Genomic DNA, 20,576 nt, shown 5'->3' with positions numbered 1-20,576 from the left:
ACTATGAATCTGATGAGTGCCGTCAAATGCACAAAGTAAATGCATTTGGAAAAAAAAAATCCCTCTAATCTGCTTAGCGTTAAAGGTCACCTTGAATTGGAATGCATCATTCTGGTGTTCACTTCTCTTCCCTAGGCCTTAGCTGAATACAGAGCACAGTTCAAGATCTGTGCCCGAAACTGCATGCTCCTCAAGTTTGTTGAGATATCTCAGAAGTAGCCTGGTTTAATTTTTTTAGGAAATTCTCTTATCCACTTAGTACACAGATTCGTACAGCAGCTGTATTAGACTAATACAGTGAAATCGTTAACCATTAGAGAGAACCTAATGACTGCTAAACATGGAATTTCTCGTGTGGTTTAATCTAAGCTCTGCCAGCTGTCAACACAACAGATAATTTCTGTATTAAAGTTTCTAAGATTGTTTTTACCTTTTTGGAAGCTAAATCTGTAGCTCGTTTCTTAGACTTAGTTTCTGTTTGTTATTTTGCTTTTCAATTTTTGCATCTACATCAGCATGGATATTTTCTTTTGTTTATCCCATTTAGCAGTTCTGATGTTTTTAACATTGGACTTTAATATTACCTGTTTAAATAATGTGAATTTTCAGTACCTGGTCTATCCATTATTCTTGAGGTGAGGTGAGTAAGTTCTTTTCAAAAATCAGATCTCCTGAGAAATTTAGAGAGAAAAGTCATCGGCTGACTTCAGCAAAGTTTCTCTGTTTACAGATTACTTTCCACATAGGAATAACTAAAGACTCAACTAACATGCTTTGTTTTCTTTCCTTTCCAGGTCATGATTTTCATTTTCTCGTATCATTTTTTTGAAGAGAGGAAATGATTGTAGTGGAACTTGTTACAGACCAGTCACTGATACGGAGTCTTCGTAGTTCAGAAACTTTCATAGAAGAGCAAATATAGCCCTTTTTTTGTTTGTTTGTGTTCTGGAGTCTGTGTTGTTAAAAAGGGAAATAAAAATGACGACTTCGTCTATTAGGCGGCAGATGAAGAACATTGTGAACAACTATTCAGAAGCCGAAATAAAAGTTCGGGAAGCAACCTCTAATGACCCCTGGGGTCCCTCCAGTTCGTTAATGACTGAAATAGCAGATCTGACTTACAATGTTGTGGCCTTTTCTGAAATTATGAGCATGATCTGGAAACGGCTGAACGACCATGGCAAAAACTGGCGACACGTATACAAGGCCCTTACTCTGTTAGATTACCTGATTAAAACTGGTTCTGAGAGAGTGGCACAGCAGTGTAAAGAGAATATTTTTGCTATCCAGACATTGAAAGATTTTCAGTATATTGATCGAGATGGTAAAGACCAGGGCATCAATGTAAGGGAGAAATCCAAGCAGTTAGTGTCTCTTTTGAAGGATGATGAGCGACTCAAGACAGAGAGGGCCCAAGCCCTGAAGACCAAAGAACGCATGGCTCAGGTGGCCACTGGGGTCGGTAGCAATCAGATCACGTTTGGCCGAGGTTCCAGCCAGCCAAACTTATCCACTAGCTACTCAGAGCAAGAATATGGAAAGTCTGGAGGCTCCCCCGCATCTTATCATGGCTGTAAGTACAAACGCACACGTAGAAATGGAATTTTTCTTCTTTTGAGAGATTTTGTATTCTGATTTGCTGTTGGAAGTGAGAGTAAGTGGTGACTTCTAGGGAGGTTAGCATACAGAGTGCAAGGGGCTTTTTGCAATGACTGAATCTTTGTAGATCTGCTCTGCAGTACTAAGGTCTTTTTCAAATGGCCGTACTTAAATGTTCATTTGCAAGAGGATGCATGTGTTGAGGTAAATCAGTTTAAAAAGCAGCTGTTTACCGTTAATTCTAAAAGGTAACAATGTCAAGTTGTGTCTGTGAATATGTTCCAATATCTGACGTGATAGGTCTTCAGTGGGGAGATTGTTAATTGATTTATTTCTTTTGTTTCTAATTTTAAAAGGAGTGTTAAGAAAATGTTGTTTGTTCAATTTTTAATTTGTTTTCCTAATGTATAATTTCAGAAGAAGTTAAGTCAGAGTATTGCCTTGATCATTTTTTCTAGATACTTTCTTTATGTTGCTGCTGTTTTATTTTAGGAAGAGTATTGACATTTAACTTCCTTTACTGCTTGCTTAGCAGTTCTTAAACTAGTAACACTTTGACTATGTCAGTGTTTAGTTTTAAATTAGATTCTTTTATGCTATCAGCTCTTGGTATGAAAATATCAGTATTAAATACCATATTTCATTTAAAAAAAAAGGGAAAGAAAAAAAAATACAGTGATGTGGAAAGAATGCATTCTTTCTATCACTGCTTGGGGGAACTCCCTGTCATGTTAGGAAGAGGCCTGGTTTGGCGCTAAATCCTTCTTAATGTAAGTAAGGATCTGATGAAAGCTGCTTTGGCTGAACTGCCAGTGATTGTGGTCTAATTCTGAAGGAAAATCTTTTCTTAAAATGAATGCTTATAGTTTGTGGAGAATTGTAATGGAGCCAGTGTGGTGAATTGATTGAGCATCAGTTTTAAGAATCTTACGTTTGTCATGCCCTGTATCTCAAAGCACATCTCAAATTATACACACGTGGGTGGTGTCAGCCCCCCTGTCCTGTATCAACCTGTTGTGTGGAAGTCAATAGCAAGCTGGCAGCACAAAGAAAGCTAGGATGAAGAATATCTCCGTCCCACTAAAACTACAGAGAAAAGCAGGAAAAAGTAACTGTTTTTCCAAAAGGAAATATTTTTAGGATACAAGGTTCCCGCTCCCCCAAAAGGAGCAAAAAAAGTGCACGAATGTTTCCAGATACGAGAATTTTTATTCTGTCCCTTATCTACCAATGGAATAACAGACCCTCCAGTAGTTCTGTAATAACGATCCTGGAGTATGGATTCAGTCTGAATTTTTAAAGTACACCTGTACTGTTATCACTATAATAGTGTGTTTTTCTTTTGAGGTCTGTTTTCCACCATTCTCTTGTCTGCTATAGCAAAAGCTTAATATAGGAAATGCCTTGAAATACTATTATTTTTAACGTAGACTAAATAATACTGCAAGAACACTCACTGAGCTAGGCTGAGAACGCTTCTGTTTGTTCCTCAGTGTTATTTCTTCACGAGCTTTTGCAGGTGTATGCAACTGTTGTTGTTTGTCTTATTAAATGATATGAGAGGCTTCAAACTATTCCTCACAGCAAGAATTGAGCAACACAGGGTGTGTTGCTGGAATGTTGTTCCTTGGACGTTATAAGAGTTTTGATGGCGTGCTACGCATCGAGAAAGAAGTTTGGTCATTCTTTCAATACAGAATGTTAGCTTACTGTATATTCTCATTTGCCTGCATGACTTTGCTGTGTATCTCTGCGGAATTGTTTTTGAGGTTATGTTTGTTTTTTTTTTTATTTTTAATCTTTTCTCTCCTTCAAAAACATGCCTAAGAAGCTTTAGAAACCCTAGACTTTTTTTTGTTCTTCATCTGTTATAGACTCTTCCGTACTTAATCATCTATCAGCAAAAATGTGGATGGCTGTTAATTTTTATGGTGTGTATCTTTTGAAGTTTTGATGTGTTTTCTTTATGCAGACGGCTTATTGAGTATAGAAAAGCAAACTAGCACCTTACAAAATAGCAGTGGTAAGTGGAATTGGAAATAATTGGAAAGCTGTATGTAGAGCTTTGTCCTTTATCTTGGGAAAGGAAGAAGGCGTTTCATCAAAATCGAGAAATTTAGTTTCCTACTGCATAAATGCAGAGTTATTCTTATGCCTTTTAATTGAATGGAAAACATGGTGGTTTTCATGTTTTAGAGTGAAAGAGATTGTATCTCTCCTGTTTTCTTTTTATTCCATAATGATACCTTTTTTTTTGTTCTGAAAATGTGGATTTAGTAAACTATGTAAAAGGAATCAAGTTATGCTTAGCTTCTGGGAAATACTGTCCTTATCGCAATTGTAAGATATGGTTACTATACTAGGTATTCTGATAGAATTGTCTTTTCTTCTTCTGTACTTTTGCTGGAGAGGAGATCAGAGGCATCTAGAGTCAACTGCACGATCTTTCGCAATCTATAGTATGAGATCTGCCTTTTCGAAGAATGTGCATCCACCCTCTATTAAACATTTAGCATATTTTGTTAACTTTTTAATATAAATAAAGTTTGGGAAGGTGTAAGAGCCTTTTTACCACAGCTTTTACCATAGCTACCACACAGCTAAACGATGTTTCAGCTCTCAGTGTTTGGTATTAGTAGAGGATTTTTAGTTTCGTTACTTGCTAGACACAACGGGGGTGGAGTCCAGATTTTAATAATTGTTAGCTGAATGCCGTCCCTTTATTTGAAAAGCCTGTCTTAGCCTACAAAATCTCCTCATTTTTAATACCTTTTTTTCAGAACAAAAAAAACCCTGAATTCCCTGAAAGTCCTTAGTAGTTTCAGCAGGACAGATCCTGCTGGAAACAGCAGGAAACAGTAACTTCCAGTGACTAATGTTTCAGATTTGTTTCTCCTTCTGTCACTTACTTCATGTGCAATATCTGATAAGTCAGTGGATTTTTTTTACTTCAATATCTTTGTGTATAAATATGGAAAAACGTTGAATTAGCTACATGGTAGAGCATTGCTTCAGTAAGCGTTGTAATGCTCCAACTGTGGTTCTTTGCTAGCTTCATAAGCGTATTTGTAGGGTTATATCTGAGAGTACCTACAGCAATTGGTGCTTGTATGTGATGTGGAACTAGAAGTTTTCTTCGTAGGGTTGCTTTTCAGGATTGAAAAGGATCCCTTGGCTAATTTACCATAGTCCCTCCCTGCTGCAGGCAAAGCACGCTGTATAATCCTGTCCTTATATAAAATTCCTTTTAAAGACTAGTTAATAAAGACGTTTTTCCCTTCTCCTTGCAGATATTTTCATCCTATCTCTACCAATGCGTTAGAAACCGTGGAAAATGAAAAGGTGAAGCAGTGGGAGCTTTTAATGTTTAAATATCCTTTCCACCCAAGCTTTACCTTATAATGACTGTGTTGTCCCTGAGGATCTCTGTACTGTGAAGTTTGTATAATTCTAGGGGATGTGTTACGGCGTGTGAATAGTGCTGACTGTGGATGTTGTCATTTGCGAAAATACAGAATGTTTTTGCTATCATAGTCTTGTAATTTGTAAATGAAAACTAGAGAGAGATTGTCAAGCTAAAAGCGAAGAAACCCTCCCCCCCCCCCCCCCAAGCTCTATCTTGTCAGCAATTTCTGATTATACTGCAGGTGGCTGGCTGTTGTCTAGTCTTAAACTAGAGGCAATTAATGTTCAGGTTAGGAGCTATTAAATATTCCATGACAAAATATATAGAAGCTTTTATTTGAATTGTTTTGGAATATGTGTAAATTTTATGGAGTTGCATGAAATCTGATGTCAGGTGTTTTGTTTCAAGTTAAAGAAGTGTTCTTGTGTAGTGCTGAAACTAAACTTACTGGAGAGAGGAAGCAATATAAGGCCAGTATTTGAAACCTTATCCCCGATCTGGCTTTGATGTGTCTAAACGTTATCTTTATGGTTGAAGTTAGTCACCTAGTTTGAGAAACTTAGATCTCTTGTTCGGAGCCTTATTTTATCCCCAGCTGCCAATGGTCAGTTAAATAGGATTCTGGATTTATAGCTGCATGGGGAAAAGTAGGGTGTTCTTAATATAGAATGCTAAGTCTGAACTGTGATGCTGTTTCAAACTGGGAGTGCAGTTGTTAGAATTACTGGTCCTGATAATGGCCTTAATCTAGTAACTTGTCTTTTTTTTTTTTTTTAAGTATTCTTTAAACAGCGGCTTACTACAGGGGTGTTATTCTATCATTACATTGGAGTCATCAGCAGGACAGAAGTCACTTCTATATGGTAGTCAGTTGAGGGTACCTCTGAGGGACCGAGTACTGCTTGAGCACCTTTTGCCTGCAGAAGTTCTTCAGAAACTGGGCAGGGGTCTAGGGACTGGGCTTCCCCCTCCCCCTTTTTTTTTTCTGAAATCTGTGTGTAGCAGTTGAGTTGTGTTGTCTTTAAGAGACCCATCCAGGATTGTCACGGTTGATGAGATATAGCTGCTCAGGAAGCAGTGTAGTCTGCAGCAGCTCTGTGCGACTGGGGTGCTTATGGGAGTTTTTCTCTTGGAAAATGACAGGAAAGTCCTGTACCTTTGAGGGGGGGGGGAAGCCCCAGCTCCTTGACATCCCTACTCCCAGAAGACAGTGTGTCTAAATTAGCTTAAACTTGGAAAGATCTCTGAAAAAACTGGCCCTCTGCCTATACTGCCTGTATCTTCCAGTTAAAATCAAGTTTATTGAAGCCTTGCTTTTTTAAAGAGGTTTTGTCTTGTCAGACCTAGTGCAGGACCTGCCTGTGTTATTTCAGGTTGTGCACATGCTCTTTCCTTTGGCCATCTGCTGCCTTGTGTTTGGGTTGCATTGAGAAGTGTGTGCAGAGCAAGACTGGCGTATGTTTTAACATCCTGATTTCATTTTCACAAATGTGGCAGAGTATGGGACAGCGCAGCATGCACGATATGACCTGATTTCAGAGGAGCGCTTTGCCTGGAGGTAGGCCACTTGGCTGAGAAATGAGATTCATTATACGTACAGCTGTTTTGATATAAGATTGGTGAAAGATAGAGTAAAAAGGGCCTTTCTGGATCTGGTGAAATGCTGAATCTACCAAACTTGCATCCTAAAAGGTCCTGGGAGCAATGTTTTTTTTCCTATTATTTTTAAACTGAAATGATGAGTTTTAATATTTCCAGTGGTTATTCACGATAACTTGACTCATTATTTAAAAGCAGTTTTGCAATGTGTCAGCAAGTTTTTGTTCAATCATCTATTTCACCTTTGTCTCACTTCTTGCTTTGAGTAGAAAATAATTCAGAGGAATTAATAATTTCAGTTTGTCATTATAGGAAATTCAGAATGCTCCTGTTATAGTTTTCTTGTAATCTGTTTTGCAGCTTTGCAAGTTGGAATACATCTCTGGTGTTCCTGCTAAGTCAGGAAATACATAGCCTATCATCCAGCGATGAATCTTGACCAGCTACATTGATACTTTCTATAATTTGAGGTGTCACAATAGATTGGTAGGTTCCTGAGTTATCTGCTAGGTGTCACTTCTTTGGCAACTTGATTGAATCCTCTCATCATACTTCTCTTTTTGTGATGCCCTGAATAAAGGTGAAGAATGGCACTGGTGTAACCAGGCTTTTGTAGTTGCAATAAATTATCTAAATATGTCTGTAAAAATGAGTGCAGGGACGATTTGAGAGAGAAAAATTACTGTTTAACTAAAACAAGCCTTAAAGATCTGTTCAGTATTAAATGAATTTCCGGGGCTCTGACTACCTTCTTCAGTGGAACTGGCAATCCTACAGTAGGTCTGATCGGCTCCACCTTGTTGCATGAATAGGTGCTATTACTTCCATTCTTATGTTTAAAGGATCTCTTTAATTCCCAGTGTAAGAGTCCTTCTATATTAAGCAATTTGCACGTGTCACTTCATAATTTGAGAGATTAGATTGGCTTTTTGAAAGTATCCCATCTTTACTTGAATAGCCTTCAAACAAAAGCCTAACAGCTGGAATCTCTGCTTGGATCCCAGGTGGATTATTATCAGTTTCTAAGATCTTACCTTGATGTTGTTCTAATTTTCCAAGTCAGCCTTGTTTTTTGTCTATTTTTTTGTAGAAGAACTAATCACGTGAGGAAACGACTCTACTTTCTGAATGAATGTGACTAAAAAATGAATTCTAAAGAAGAATGCCTCCTCCCGCAAATGACAAAGCGGAGGCTGCTTTTTCATGACACTCTGTAGCACTACTTGGTATAGAGTGGCACTAAAAAAAATTCAGCCCGTACTTTTGAATGAAAAGACTAAGTCTGATTTTTATGCTAGGATTGACTTTTTTCCCTTTAGTATTAATGTAAACAATGACTCTGCTTTCTAGCTGTGTATTGTGAATGTGCTTTAATTCATTACCTTAACCAAACCTTTGGGCATCTCCAGAGGGCTTTTAACGTAGCCAAAATATAGTAAATTATCTGTAAATACGTATAAAAGACGTCATAGCTTCTAATAGAGACAGATGGTGGAGCAGAATCCTGCTTTAGTGATTAACTGAGGTTGGAAATGATTTCCTTACACTCCAGCTAGAGTCTTGTAGAGAATACAGGCCAGTGGCATTTATCTCTATCAAAGCAGATACCCCGCGCATTTGCTTTTCGGCAGCCTAGAGAAGCCTGGATCTCCAGATTCTCAAAGCAACAACAAAGCAGGGCTTACCAGGTCAGAATTGATCTATTGAGTCCCATCTTACATAAACAACTGAGTTAACTGTCATGTGCTGTCGGATAAGAGATTCTTTGTGTGGCAGAGATACTGTTACTAAGGCAATAACCTCTATGCTAGATCCTTGCAACTAAAATGTTAATGCAATACGTGGCCAATACAGAAGGACAGTTATAACACTGAGGGAATGTGGAAGTGAAGCTGCTGGAAAAAAAGTGTCAAAGTACTACCAAGAACACTGTTTTGGATTTCCTTTAATTCTTTTTGGAAGAATGGGCTGGCTACCATTTAACCTAGGTGGTTTTATAACCACTTCATAGTATTGAATGTAAAACAGCAACATTCTTACTGATGTTTTTTAGCCTGAGACACAGTGAAGAATCTCAAATTGGCAATTTCTTTGTTGTTGTTGCAGAATGAGTTCTAACGTGCTGTTTAGAGTTAATAAAACCAAGTAGGATGAATTGCTGAAAAGCCTAAAAGTGAAAAGAAATAAACTGTATATGTGAGACCCCCTTATTATCTGTGTTCAGATTCTGGAGCTTCTGAATGCTGGTCTCTGTTGGGAGCTGTGAGGTAATGTAGCTCTCTGCCAAAGCGAGCCTGCCACTCCTGCATGCTTTTGAGAGCAACGACTGGTAGGAGGGGAAGCAAGACACTTTGAGTAGGATGCAGTCACTTGTTCTTGCAGCTTTGTAACGCAAAAATGCTGTGTGCTGTTACAAGCTGAAATTGGTGAGCACTATTAGTAAGTAGTCCTTCCTGTGGAAATGGGAGGAATAACAAAGAAATTAACTTAATGAACCTATTCTGCAAAATTTTAAAGTCATTCTACCATCAGTTTCCTAGTCATATATAATAATGTGGAAAGAGATGAGAAAGTCTTATACTCAAGGTGAAGGGAATCACGTTTCCCCCCTCCACACTCGTAGCTGCAGTTGAGGAAACAGAAGACCCAAAGGCACCTTCTTGTTCCTAGTCCAGTTGCCATCTGTTCTCAGGTGACCAGGTGGTATCCCATTTATATGCTTATCAGGCTCTGTTTTGAAGCTCGTTATGATTCTCACTTTCTATAATTCCTGCTGGAAAGCCGCTGCTTTGAGGTTATACACCTCTGTTTGTATCTCAGATATATTCATGATCAATTTATACCATTGGTTTTTGTCCCTTTATTTTAAATAGCTTTTCTCATTCTGTGATATTTTCAAGTCTGTTGTGTTTAGCAATCATAATCTGCTCAGTCTTCTTTTTACAAAGATAAAAATATAAAATATTCTGTGTTCTCTGAAGGTAAGCAACTCCACGTCCGTTCAGTTTTGAAATCATCTGTGTTGAACTGGTATGACCAGAATTGCATTTGGCATATTAGATGAATTCTGACTAATGCTTTCTTGTAGTAGCGCTAATGTTAAAGATAGCTGTATTAAGATAGTGGCTGACAGTTATCGTATGTTTAGTAGTATACAGAATTCTTTACATCTCTGTTGCTTCTAGTCGATGACCCTCCGATTTGTAGAAGATATTGTCACTGAAGAAATCATTTCACTTTCTCAATATCATCCTGTTTTTATTGTTCCCCTTCTCAGTCCACTGTTTTCTTTATATTCCAGTTTCTCCCTCTAGTCTGATAATTTTTCTTAGCGTTGTCTTCACATTTTCCCATAACCTACTGCATTTTGCTTGTTTACTTATTTTTTTCTTAAGGTCAGTCTTTAAAGTCAGTTGTTGAGAAACTGTTAGTAAACTTCCTTTGTGATAGGCATTATGATACAATCTCTCCCTCAGATGTGTATGTAACTTTTTTTTTTGACTTCTTTACAGTTATTACACGAACCTCTCTGTAACATTCCTATTTGGCATTGTAAAATGGTCTACTGAGATTATTTCTACTGCTTTTCCTTTTGACAAAAAGATCCGAGAAAGATATCAGATTTTCTCTGTCCTGCTCTACCTCTTGGGTAACCTCTTGCTGAGTTTTATTCCATTTTCTTTTTCATTCTTTATTTTTATCTTTAAAATGTTTGCAAAGTCTGAATATTTTTAAGGTCGTGCTTTTGCACGCTGTCGGACATCCTGTTCCCTAATGTCCCTTTCATTCCTGCCTCAGATCTGTAATGGTACAAATAGATTGGAGACCCCATCAGTGACTTTTGAAGGAAAAAAGTCCTTGTGAAGCAGACCAAATTTAGGTACTCTCTATGAAAAAGAGTTTGAAAAAGCAATAGAATTGAGGTAGCAGTAACATCTTCATAAACGTGAAGTAATAAGCTTCTATGGTTGGCTTGAAAGCTTCAGGACCAGCACAGCATGAAATAATCTAGCTTCCGATGATATATTAATTTGGTCCTTCAGAAATAGAATGGGATGGGATGCCATACTGAGTGCAAGATGGAAAGGAGAAGGCATGCATTGTTTATGGAGAACCAGCTTCCCTCTTGCCTGCTGGATGAGGGAGGAGGATACATGTTTTAGTTTACAATGACATTTTGGCTAGAAATCTATGTTAGGGAGACATAAAGCTGGGAAGTAATTGGGAGAGTTAAAGTGGTGATTGAAAACATGTTTTTAAAATTACTATTTGGCAATCTAATTTTTAAATACCCAGCTGAACTATTTAAAAGGAACTTAATTTCTTTTGGGTTTGACATCCTAGCCTTAAAATATGGTTCCTTTTAATGAAATGTTAATATATATTTTGCAAAATTGTAATTCCCTTTCCAACCATTAAATAGAAACCCCGGTGTAAGATAAAGTATCAGTGTAGATAATCTGGTTGCTGTAGAATTATCTAGGAGAGCCCAGGAATTATTTAATTGTTGTATAGTGGTAAACACATTACAGTTCTCCCATTGGGACAGGATTTTCCGCATGCTGTGGTAGTGAAGACGTGAACAGAAGACGACTTGTGTATTGAAAAATCATATATTTTAGCTGTCAACCTTGGTTCTCGTTCTGAGGGGAAGATGGGAAGCAGATTATCAGTTAATTCTTGGCTAATAGAAGTCTGTGTGCAAGATTTAAAAACAAACAAACAAAAAAAACCACACACACAAAACCAAAAGCCAAACAACCCTCCCAAACTTAAATACTTTTTTTCCCCCAGAGGAGGATACTGTATTTTGTAAATTTTAAGTATGAATAGCTGATTTGTTTGTCTCTGAGCAGGCTTAGCAGTTAAACGGGAGACAGAAAGAACTGTTCTTAAGCCTCTGTATTTTACAGAAAAGTGGGTGGTATCCAATTTTACCATGGTATTGGCTGACTCCCAGCAAATCCTTACATTGACATTGGTACATGTAAGATGCTTCAACAAATGTTTCCTGAATTATGAATTCTACAGTTTTTTAAGTCAGTGACCTGTCTCTGTCTGTCTCAAGCTCTGATTTGCTGCGGCAGGGTCTCTAGCATTCGTTCTTGTAAGCTTGTTGATTTTTGTTGATATAAAAATTCTCACTACTTAAAAAAAAACAGAAAACTTTATTTTCCAGGAACATTTTTCATTTAAAGCAATTGAGCTATTTTGCAGAATTTTCCCTCTTAAACTTTTTTCTTGCCTCTTGATCTCATCTGAGAGTTGAACATGTTCAGCTATTTGTATGAACTTTATCTCTGAGAGTTCAGAGAGTGGAGTATGGCCAGGGGGCCCTTAGCACCCCAGGTCGCCTCTCGTTGTATTTGGCATTGCTGGCTTTTGAGAATGGCTGTGTGGAAGTGGGGCAGTCTGGTAAGAGAAGTAATCAAACCTGTTAACGTGTTTTTTTTGTTGTTGTTGTTGTTGTTACTTAGTGTTTTATATTTGCTGTGTTTGTCTCCAACAGCTACATCCCCTCGAGTTTCCTCGGAGCTAGAGCAGGCACGGCCTCAGACAAGCGGAGAAGAAGAGCTCCAACTGCAGCTTGCATTGGCAATGAGCAGGGAAGTTGCAGAGCAGGTCAGTTCCTATGGCTAAAGCGTCTGTGCATTGATAGTTGAGACTACAATCCTCTTTTTTCAGCTGCAGCTTGGATTAGCTGCAGGTGGAATAGAGGGAGAGAATGGCCCTTTTGGAAGATGTTTGCTCTTTAATTTTATTTTTATTTTTTAATTGTTTAAATTAACTGTGGCCTCAGTGCTGTTGAGACTAGTGGGAGATGACAGTCATCTTGCAAGAAGAATTTGTGGTGTGGGAGGATGTTAATCATCACGTTATTGAAGCCGTTTTCAGTTACGAAGAAGTGAAAACGTGACTAGTCCTGAAAGCCTTTATAATATTGGGGCCAGCATTAAAAAAAGTCAGTGAATTTTAATTACAAGGGAATTTTGAATGATCTGTTCATTTGATTAGATTGTCTGGAAAAGAAGGGTGATCTGACATAAACTGCTAGAATATTTATAAAGAGCCTATTTTTAAACAGTTAAGTTCGATCACATTGGTTATATTAATATGTTAATTCTTGGGAGGTTCGTTCCGAATTTGGAGTAAAAGCTGTAATTCTGGGTAAAGTCTACTGCATATTAATATGTACAAAACATTGTTGAACCTCAGCTATTGGTGAAAATTCAAGCCAGCCGTACTGAACGCCTCTAATAATTTAGGGGCTTTCTGTGAAAAATTTAGCTTACAGCTGTGTGTTAAGCATCGGTATCTCTGTGCTTGGAGAGGGGAACTATAACCCAGTAAACTTTCTCATTGTTTAGCAATGAAGCTTAAAAAGAAAAAAACTCCCAACCACATAGCATGTATCAGTTGAAACAACTTTAAAAATTGCAAGGGAAATGCCGGTTAGGGAATTTGTCAGCTTCTGAAAGGTGTGGTGCAAGCAAAAAAACTTGAAATAGTTGGATCTACCACAAGCGTGGTAGTTTAGAGATGTTTAAAAACTTATAAAATATGCACAGAGTTGGCTAGATCATTCACTTAACACACCTGTTATATCTATAAATAATGCTAGATGTGGAGGGAGGCTGTCAAAAGTCAGGAGAACTAAAATTTAAATTGCTACGCCCTTCAGTGGTGATTTGAATGATCAAAAGCGCTATAGTAATTTAAAGATGGGATATTTTCTTTATCTTTACAATTCCATGGTGTTTATAGCATTGTAACTTAATTTTTGGAAAGAATGTTTCGTTTATAGCTTTTCCATTGGGAGTAAAACAACATGAGGGTAAACGTCAGTCAGCAGAATTGATGTTGGCTTAATGATCACGCTGTTATATTGGTGTTACAGGGTCAGGTTGTTTCTAACCTCTGTTTGAGTGAGGTGAGATTCACAAGAAAATTTTTCTCCGTTTGTGTTATGTATAAATTACAGCAAATAGGCCTGGCAATCCCACTGCACTTGCCTGTGGTGCACATCGCTCCTAGGGTGGCAGGGAGTGCTGCACAGGCCTTCCCTGGCAGTGTCCTGCCAACGGGGCTAGCCACCTGGAGCAGCACAGTCTAGGCTAATGGTCTATATCAACAGTGTTGATTTCCTTTGCAGGAGGAGCGCCTCAGACGCGGAGATGATCTGAGATTACAGATGGCTCTGGAGGAGAGTCGCAGAGACACAATTAAAATTCCCAAAAAGAAGGAGGTAGTGCCTTCAACTAAGAAATTCCCGGTTATGCTGCCAAAAGCTGAAATACAGTAACACAAAATAGCTTAATACTGAGCTCTTTTATGCTTTTGGGATTGCTTTGTTGTATAGCTTAAAGCTTCTTCCATGTGGGTTAAATTTCAAACTACTAGTCGATGCAGGTGTGTAAAAGGAAAAAAAAAAAAAAAAAAAAAAGTTGCTTCTTCACTCTCATGGGTTTGTACTTCAGATTAGTAATACTCTTGATTAAAGCTCAGACTGTTCCTGCCCTCAGCATACAACTTTGTTGGACCTAATGGATGCCCTACCCTCATCGGCACCAGCGCCACAGAAAACGGAGCCTTGGGGACCTCCTGCTGTTGCAAACCAAACTGATCCCTGGGGAGGATCTGCAGTTGCAGCTACTGCCTCTGACCCATGGCAATCATTTGGTAAGAGCAAACTCTGCCAGAAGGAATGCTGTCTTAAAAGTTTTTTGCTTTTTAATATTGAGCTTTTTCAAGTTCTTCAGTAACAGTGCAAAACGTCCCACTTTGTAAAGTCAGTATATTGGTCCATTTTGGTTGCTTTCCATAGTTTAGAAGTAACATTCCCTTAACTCATTTTCAAGCAGAAATGAGTGGAAGTTACGTTCCTTTTCTGTTTTGAGCAGTTGATTTGTGTGCGCGTGTGAATGATGAATTTTAAGAAGGAGGAGAAAATAGAACCTTTGGCTTCTGTTTGTGCAGCAGAAACAACTTGTCTCGTCCTGGGTGGATGCTTGTGGTTTGACTGCTGGTTCGGTCCAGTGTCATGGGACTGAGACACTTGTCAACGCTTAATATAGTATTCAGTCAGGATGCTATAATTTAGAAAGGCTGTAGTTCTGAATTACAATATCTTTAATACTACTCCTACTGAAATAGGATGTGTATACAGTCAAAACCAGATGGGTTGAATTGTTTAAGTGACGATTTCTACCATGTTAAAAATTCTCACTGTTTCATGAACTTTTGATGCTACATGCATGGAATCTGATTTTGAAGTGAAAGATCCAACGCTTCACATGTTGAAGAGCCATAAGTCCAGCTGGTTCTGTGCTTGCTTTTGTATGTGTTTTGCTGCCTATGCAGTGTGCTGTTTTCTAGGTTAGCCAAAGTCTGTCCAAGGAGTTGCTCCTTTGCGTAAGAAAGCTGATGGTTCCTCACAGTAGGTGTTCAACATACTGTGTCTTTGGGAACGGAGCTGGATCTGTTCTTTGTTGGAGTTGGGCTTCTGTGTGGGGGGGAGGTTCCTATCCAGTCCTGAACACTAACAGCTTAGTTCTGCCAGTTTTGCTTTAGGCTGGTGTTTCTAGCACCTCAGCTATATAGTGCTTCAAAGTCATTTGCGTTAGCAGTAAGTATTCTACCCTCCAGATTCCTGATAAAAATTTTGGAGTTTAATACTGAAGCTCACTGTTTTTTTTTCCTCTCTCATGATGGCATTAAATGCACTTGCTTAGCTGCTGGGCCAACCACAGTTCATTGTTTAAGTGTAATCTGTGTCTTTTCTGGTGATAAGCTGTCAAACAGTAGGTTGGAAAAAGTCAGCGTTTCAGGGCTTTAAGACTGTTCAGTGTAATTTTCCATGTTTAAAAACAAAAAAAAAAACCCACCTCCTTCAAATCTTGTGCTTGATATATCATCCATTGACTATTTTTCCTTGAATTGGTTGCAGCTGTAGCATTTCCTCTCAGTGGTTCCCAACTTTATTAATGCCATTTATAACAACCCCTTATTCCAGCTGGCCCGTTACTTGGCTGCCAAGGATAGTCTTGAAGATGTGAGATTTATGAATTTGACTGCTAATAAAACAGTGAGTCACTGAATCATGGTTCTTAAATCCTGTATGTGCTTTGGCATTTCAGCAGAGATACTGGAAGCAAAGGGAAGGTATCTTCCCAAATGCTCTAATTTTGTGAGCTGTGAGAAAAGACTTTTTTTTGAAAGCTTCCATTTATGAGAAGCTCTGTCATTAGCATTTCTTGCGTGGCATTGATTGTAACTCAGCACTAAGGGCAGATAAAAGAAATCTGAGTGCTGGACTGGGAGTAGTTGGATTTATTTGGAGGATTTCAGCATTCCCTGTTCTGAAGCTGCAGCAAGGCTATGCCACCTATTGATAAAAGTGAAAGACCAACATTGCAAACTGGAATTTGTGCCAACATGTGTAGCATTGAATTGGTTTTCAAAAAGAATAATAAGATGCCAATGGGTTTTGTGTGCATTTTAAAAAAACAGAACAGCGCTTAGTTGTAACCTGAAAGAGGCAAAGTGATTAAAGGTGATAGGTGCTTATTGCATGGGTATTTCTGTCCTACTCCTGGATGATACAGTTCTTTTCATTTAGTAATTAAACCATGGCTGTTCTAGAAGTTTCACTGGGGAAAAGAAACGTGTGCATGTACTATCTGATTTGAAGGTAACCGATCATCTTATAGTTGAACAAGATGTTTGTTTAAAGTATTAAGTTCCCATCCCTGTACTTTCATGGCTGAGGGGGTGAAAAGAGGGGTGGGAACGAATGAGACAAACAAACTGGGAGCAATACCTTCCAGCGCGGACCTGGCCCTCTACAAATAGGAAATGTGATTTACTTTGATGGTCCCAGGGTTTGATGAGCCCAAATAACTTTATATAATGGAAGAAGGAAAAAGAGGCCACCTAAAGTGAATAGCAGTAAGTAATACCTTGGGGAAGAGGAAGAAATGGGCAGCAAATTATACATAGTGAGGCAAGTTTGTGGGTTTTTTGTTTTTGTTTTTTCCTTCCCTTCCCTCTCCTCTCCCACCCCAGTTTGACATTTGGCAGAATGAAACCCTAACTTTGTGCAGGACCTGTAAACACTGTTGACAGACAAGTAATTTGGTGATCTGGATTTGTAGGAGTAAAGAGTTGTCAGCATCTTCCAATAAAAGCGTGAATCCTGAACATGCAATTACTGTAGTTACAAAATGTGGGAAGGGGTATCAGCAGACAACTTAGATTTGTGTCAGGAAGAGTGCTTACAAATGAGGCTAAAAAACCAAAACTATCTCGGGGAGAGCTAATTGTATTGTGGTGTGTTTTGTGTTGTTGTTGTTGTTGTTGTTTTTTTTTTTAAACAAAGTAACAGTATAGTAGAAAGAGGCTTAAAATTATTATCTGTGAATCTCTCAGATTTTTTTTCCTTGTCCAAGTCGTACATTGTGTGTTTATTTTACCTAAATATTTTATGGAATTCTTCTTTCCCTTCAGTTTATTGTAAATACACCCTGTGATTTTAAGTCAGATATTCTCTGTGGTGGCAATGTTTATAGCGAAAGCAAGTTTTATTTTCTCGTTGTTGGAACTGCAGATTTTAATTTAATTTCAAATGAAAGCTTAACTTTATTCAGCTATCTTCCACAGAATGTAGCTGTGTGTGTTGTCCTGCATGTATCATGTAGGAATACTGATAAAAACTCAGTGTCTAATGTTGAACTGATTTACATCTTTGTTTTTTCCTTGACAATAGCAGCCCGTAAAAGAAATTAATCCCCCAGGACAGCTTTTTGAAGGGAAGCTACAAGTTACTTTTGTTCCTGCTGGCTCTTTTTGCAGGTGCCAAACCAGCTGCTTCTGTTGATCCTTGGGCAGCACCAGCAGGATCCACAACTCAGTCCCTGTCCAAAAATGTTGACCCTTGGGCTCCTGCTCAGTCATCATCTACTGCAGCAAAACCTTCTGTGGATCCTTGGGGACCAGCACCTGCAAACAAACCTCTCTCTACTTCCGGTGAGAGACTACCTCATTCCACATCCATGTTTTCTGAGTAATGTAGACCTGAATGATTTTTATGTGGATTGGTTAGCAGCAGCTCTGTGTTGATCAGTTTGCAATGCTGGACTATAAAATACACGAGTTGTAATAGCTAACAGCAAAAAGAACTTCAGATACCGTTATTCTGAGTCAGAGCTCTGAATTCACACTGCTGCTTTCTTCATGCTATCTCCCTTCTGCATTCTGTTATTTTTATGTAGGGATGCGTGCTGTGCATTTGTGACTGTGCTGCTGCTGTCAGGCTTTTAAATGGATTTTATCTTTAATTAGACAAGAACTTAATTTCCAGAAATTAATGTTACTATAACTTTACCTTTCATCATGATGAATACTGTGCAGATGGATGTCTCTGCAGAGGTAGATTGACAGATTGAGCAGCTCCATGCTTTGAGGAGATTTTTAGAGGTACAAATGAAGGTTTTTCTACTTCAGATTGAAGGTGTCAAATCTTCCCCTAAAACTTTGTGTGGCAAGATGCTGAAGGTGGTGATGTAACTCTCTGTTCGTGCTCTGTAACTAATGCAACTTTCATGAACCTTACTAATACCTCATGTTTTCGTGTTGGTGCCGTGGCTATTCTAAATGCATTTTCTGTTGGTCATTCATCTCAGTACATAATAAACAAAGGACTTGCAAGTTGAATACTGCAAAAAGTGGTCTAATCCATTTTTCTCTGGGCAAAGGGCAATAACTGGATCGTTATTGCAACGATTCCTAAACTGTGGTGGTCTTTGTTCTTGGTAAGAAGTATTGTTACTATGCAGAATCTTTACTTACATTCTTTTGGGTCTTTGTCTTTTTTTGTGCACTCTTTATGGAGTTAGGTCTGCGTCTTCATTTGCTTGAAAAGTGTTGACAGTTAAAGCTAAATTAAGAAAAACATTTCAACAAATACAGTAAAACAAACTTGAAAGCTTTTCAGTAGTGTGATTATTCTTCATTTAGATGTGGCTTTTCTTCCTCCCTTTTGAGGTAAGGGTGTGTCCATATTATGCAAATGTTGTGTTTTCATTTGTTGCAAAGTATGGCAAAGTTCTGCTGCCTTAGCTCAACTGGGCCTTACCAACTCTACCTGGAGTAGATTACATTCCCGCAATTCCATTGCGTTTCTGCTACTTCTAACTTAGGGAGCGTAAGTCAATTCATTACTCAAGTTCTAGCCGCGTTGCGTTTGTCTTTGCAAGTGTATTCAGAAGTGATTTTTTTGCTTGAAGGCTGATTAGCACACCTGTTATAGTCTGGGCTGTAAAATTGTTGCTACTCTCTTCTTCCAAAGCAATATATGCCTGCCTGTGCCTCCCTGTAGTGCAGGCGCTTAAAAACCCAGCCTTCTAAGGTGTGCCTTATATTGTGGTTTAAAAGCACATCACTCTGAATTAGTCAGCTGATGCTGTAAGAAAGGACCGTTTTTTGACATTGTCCTTCTCCTTGGTCCTGGGTAAAAGTAGAAGCGCTCAAGCTGCTCTGCACAGGCGAACCTGAGACCTGACAGTGGCTTCTCAGTAACGTGAACGGGTTAGAAATCCCTTTCAGTAGGGTCGGGTGTGTAATGCAACTGAAGATCTATTAACAACAGAGCTCTCTTGTTGTTTTGAACAGGAAGTACATCTTTTGACCTCTTCAGTAATTTGAATGGTACAGTTAAGGATGATTTTTCTGAATTTGACACACTTCGAACTTCCAAAAAGCCAGGTATGAATCAAATTCTTAGCAAATGGGTAGTTTGGCTGATAGTCTCAGCAACAGACGTATCTATTCTTAAATTTCCTTTTAAAAAAAAAAAAAAAAGCCTTTCACAAAGGAAAAGATCAAAGCTGGTGATAATGCAGCAGTTAAAGGTTGTTGTTAACATTTTGGCCTGTGCATGAACTCATGGGGAACTGGCCTCTTTTGCATTGTAAGCCGTAGAATTTCACTCTCTAACCTCTGTGCTGTGTTGACCCAGAAATTTGCCTGACTTCTAAATTAATTTCCTCTAGCATGTGTGTGGAGTATGGCTCATGCCCAGACAGTGCAGAGCAGAGCAATGTTGGCTACATTTCTCAAATGCATAAATTCTGATGTGATAACAATAGTAGACAAATTAGAAAATTTACTTATATGAAAGTTTTAATTTCTTTTGAATTTGGTCATTACTCGCATTTTTAAGATCTGACAGTTTTTATTTTAGTAAGTGCTTTGATACTATTTACTTTAAGTGAGGTTCTCCCTGGAAGATTGGTGGTTAACTCAAAGCTGGGCCAGGTCTCTTTGACGCAAAAGAGAGAACCCTGTTGGACTCTAACTCGGAAAGGTATAACAATGGTCTAGTGCGAGGGCAGAAGCCCAAGGCTTTTGAATATCTTTTCCACAGAATCTCTTAGTGTAATCTATCGCAGCGTAGTTGAAAGAATATCAAGGCAAGTCAGGGAGAGCCTTCTATAAAGCACTGCAACTGTAATTCTAGCTTCTTTGCGTTCTTCTAAAAAAACATTTATCCACTTGCATGCTAAGGGTGTGACATGTACTGAAACATTTAAATGTAACTTATACAAACATTGGATTTCAAAATATTTCTTTTGTCGGGGACTTCAGGGTTTTCTTTGCTTGATTATGTAGATTGATGAGAAGTTTTGTTTTTTCTTCTCGTGTTGTTACAGCTGAATCAGGTTCCACTCTGCCATCCCAGCATAGCGGTACCACAAGTCCTGATCTCTTTGATTCCCAGCACTCAAGCATAACATCAGGCAAACAGAGTGCAGCTCGGAAAACCCCCGAGTCTTTTCTGGGCCCCAATGCTGCTTTGGTGAACCTGGATTCCCTGGTATCTAAGCCGCCACAACCTGTTGCTTCGCTGAATCCGTTCTTGGCGCCAGGTCTGTTCCTGTACATTCCTTTCAGTTTTCTGTTTATGCTTTCTCTT

The 20,576-nt window shown here is 38.6% G+C and overlaps 1 protein-coding gene across 4 annotated transcripts in view; it reads left to right on the top strand.

The window, feature by feature from the left end:
• Positions 1 to 20,576, top strand: part of EPN2 (epsin 2) — a 49,836-nt gene that overhangs the window by 23,573 nt on the left and 5,687 nt on the right. For 2 of the 4 annotated variants that reach the window (XM_068908219.1, XM_068908220.1), the window contains exons 2-8: positions 795 to 1,573; positions 12,114 to 12,226; positions 13,758 to 13,850; positions 14,128 to 14,284; positions 17,456 to 17,629; positions 19,274 to 19,366; positions 20,314 to 20,529. In XM_068908219.1, the coding sequence (XP_068764320.1) occupies positions 979 to 1,573; positions 12,114 to 12,226; positions 13,758 to 13,850; positions 14,128 to 14,284; positions 17,456 to 17,629; positions 19,274 to 19,366; positions 20,314 to 20,529 (1,441 nt within the window). In that variant the 5' untranslated portion in view covers positions 795 to 978. The remainder of the gene's footprint in view (positions 1 to 794; positions 1,574 to 12,113; positions 12,227 to 13,757; positions 13,851 to 14,127; positions 14,285 to 17,455; positions 17,630 to 19,273; positions 19,367 to 20,313; positions 20,530 to 20,576) is intronic. The other 2 variants (XM_068908221.1, XM_068908223.1) reach the window with 1 other exon arrangement.

This window comes from Struthio camelus, chromosome 15 (assembly GCF_040807025.1).
Source record: "Struthio camelus isolate bStrCam1 chromosome 15, bStrCam1.hap1, whole genome shotgun sequence".
Lineage (NCBI taxonomy): Eukaryota > Metazoa > Chordata > Aves > Struthioniformes > Struthionidae > Struthio > Struthio camelus.
This window is presented reverse-complemented; position numbering and strand designations above follow the sequence as displayed.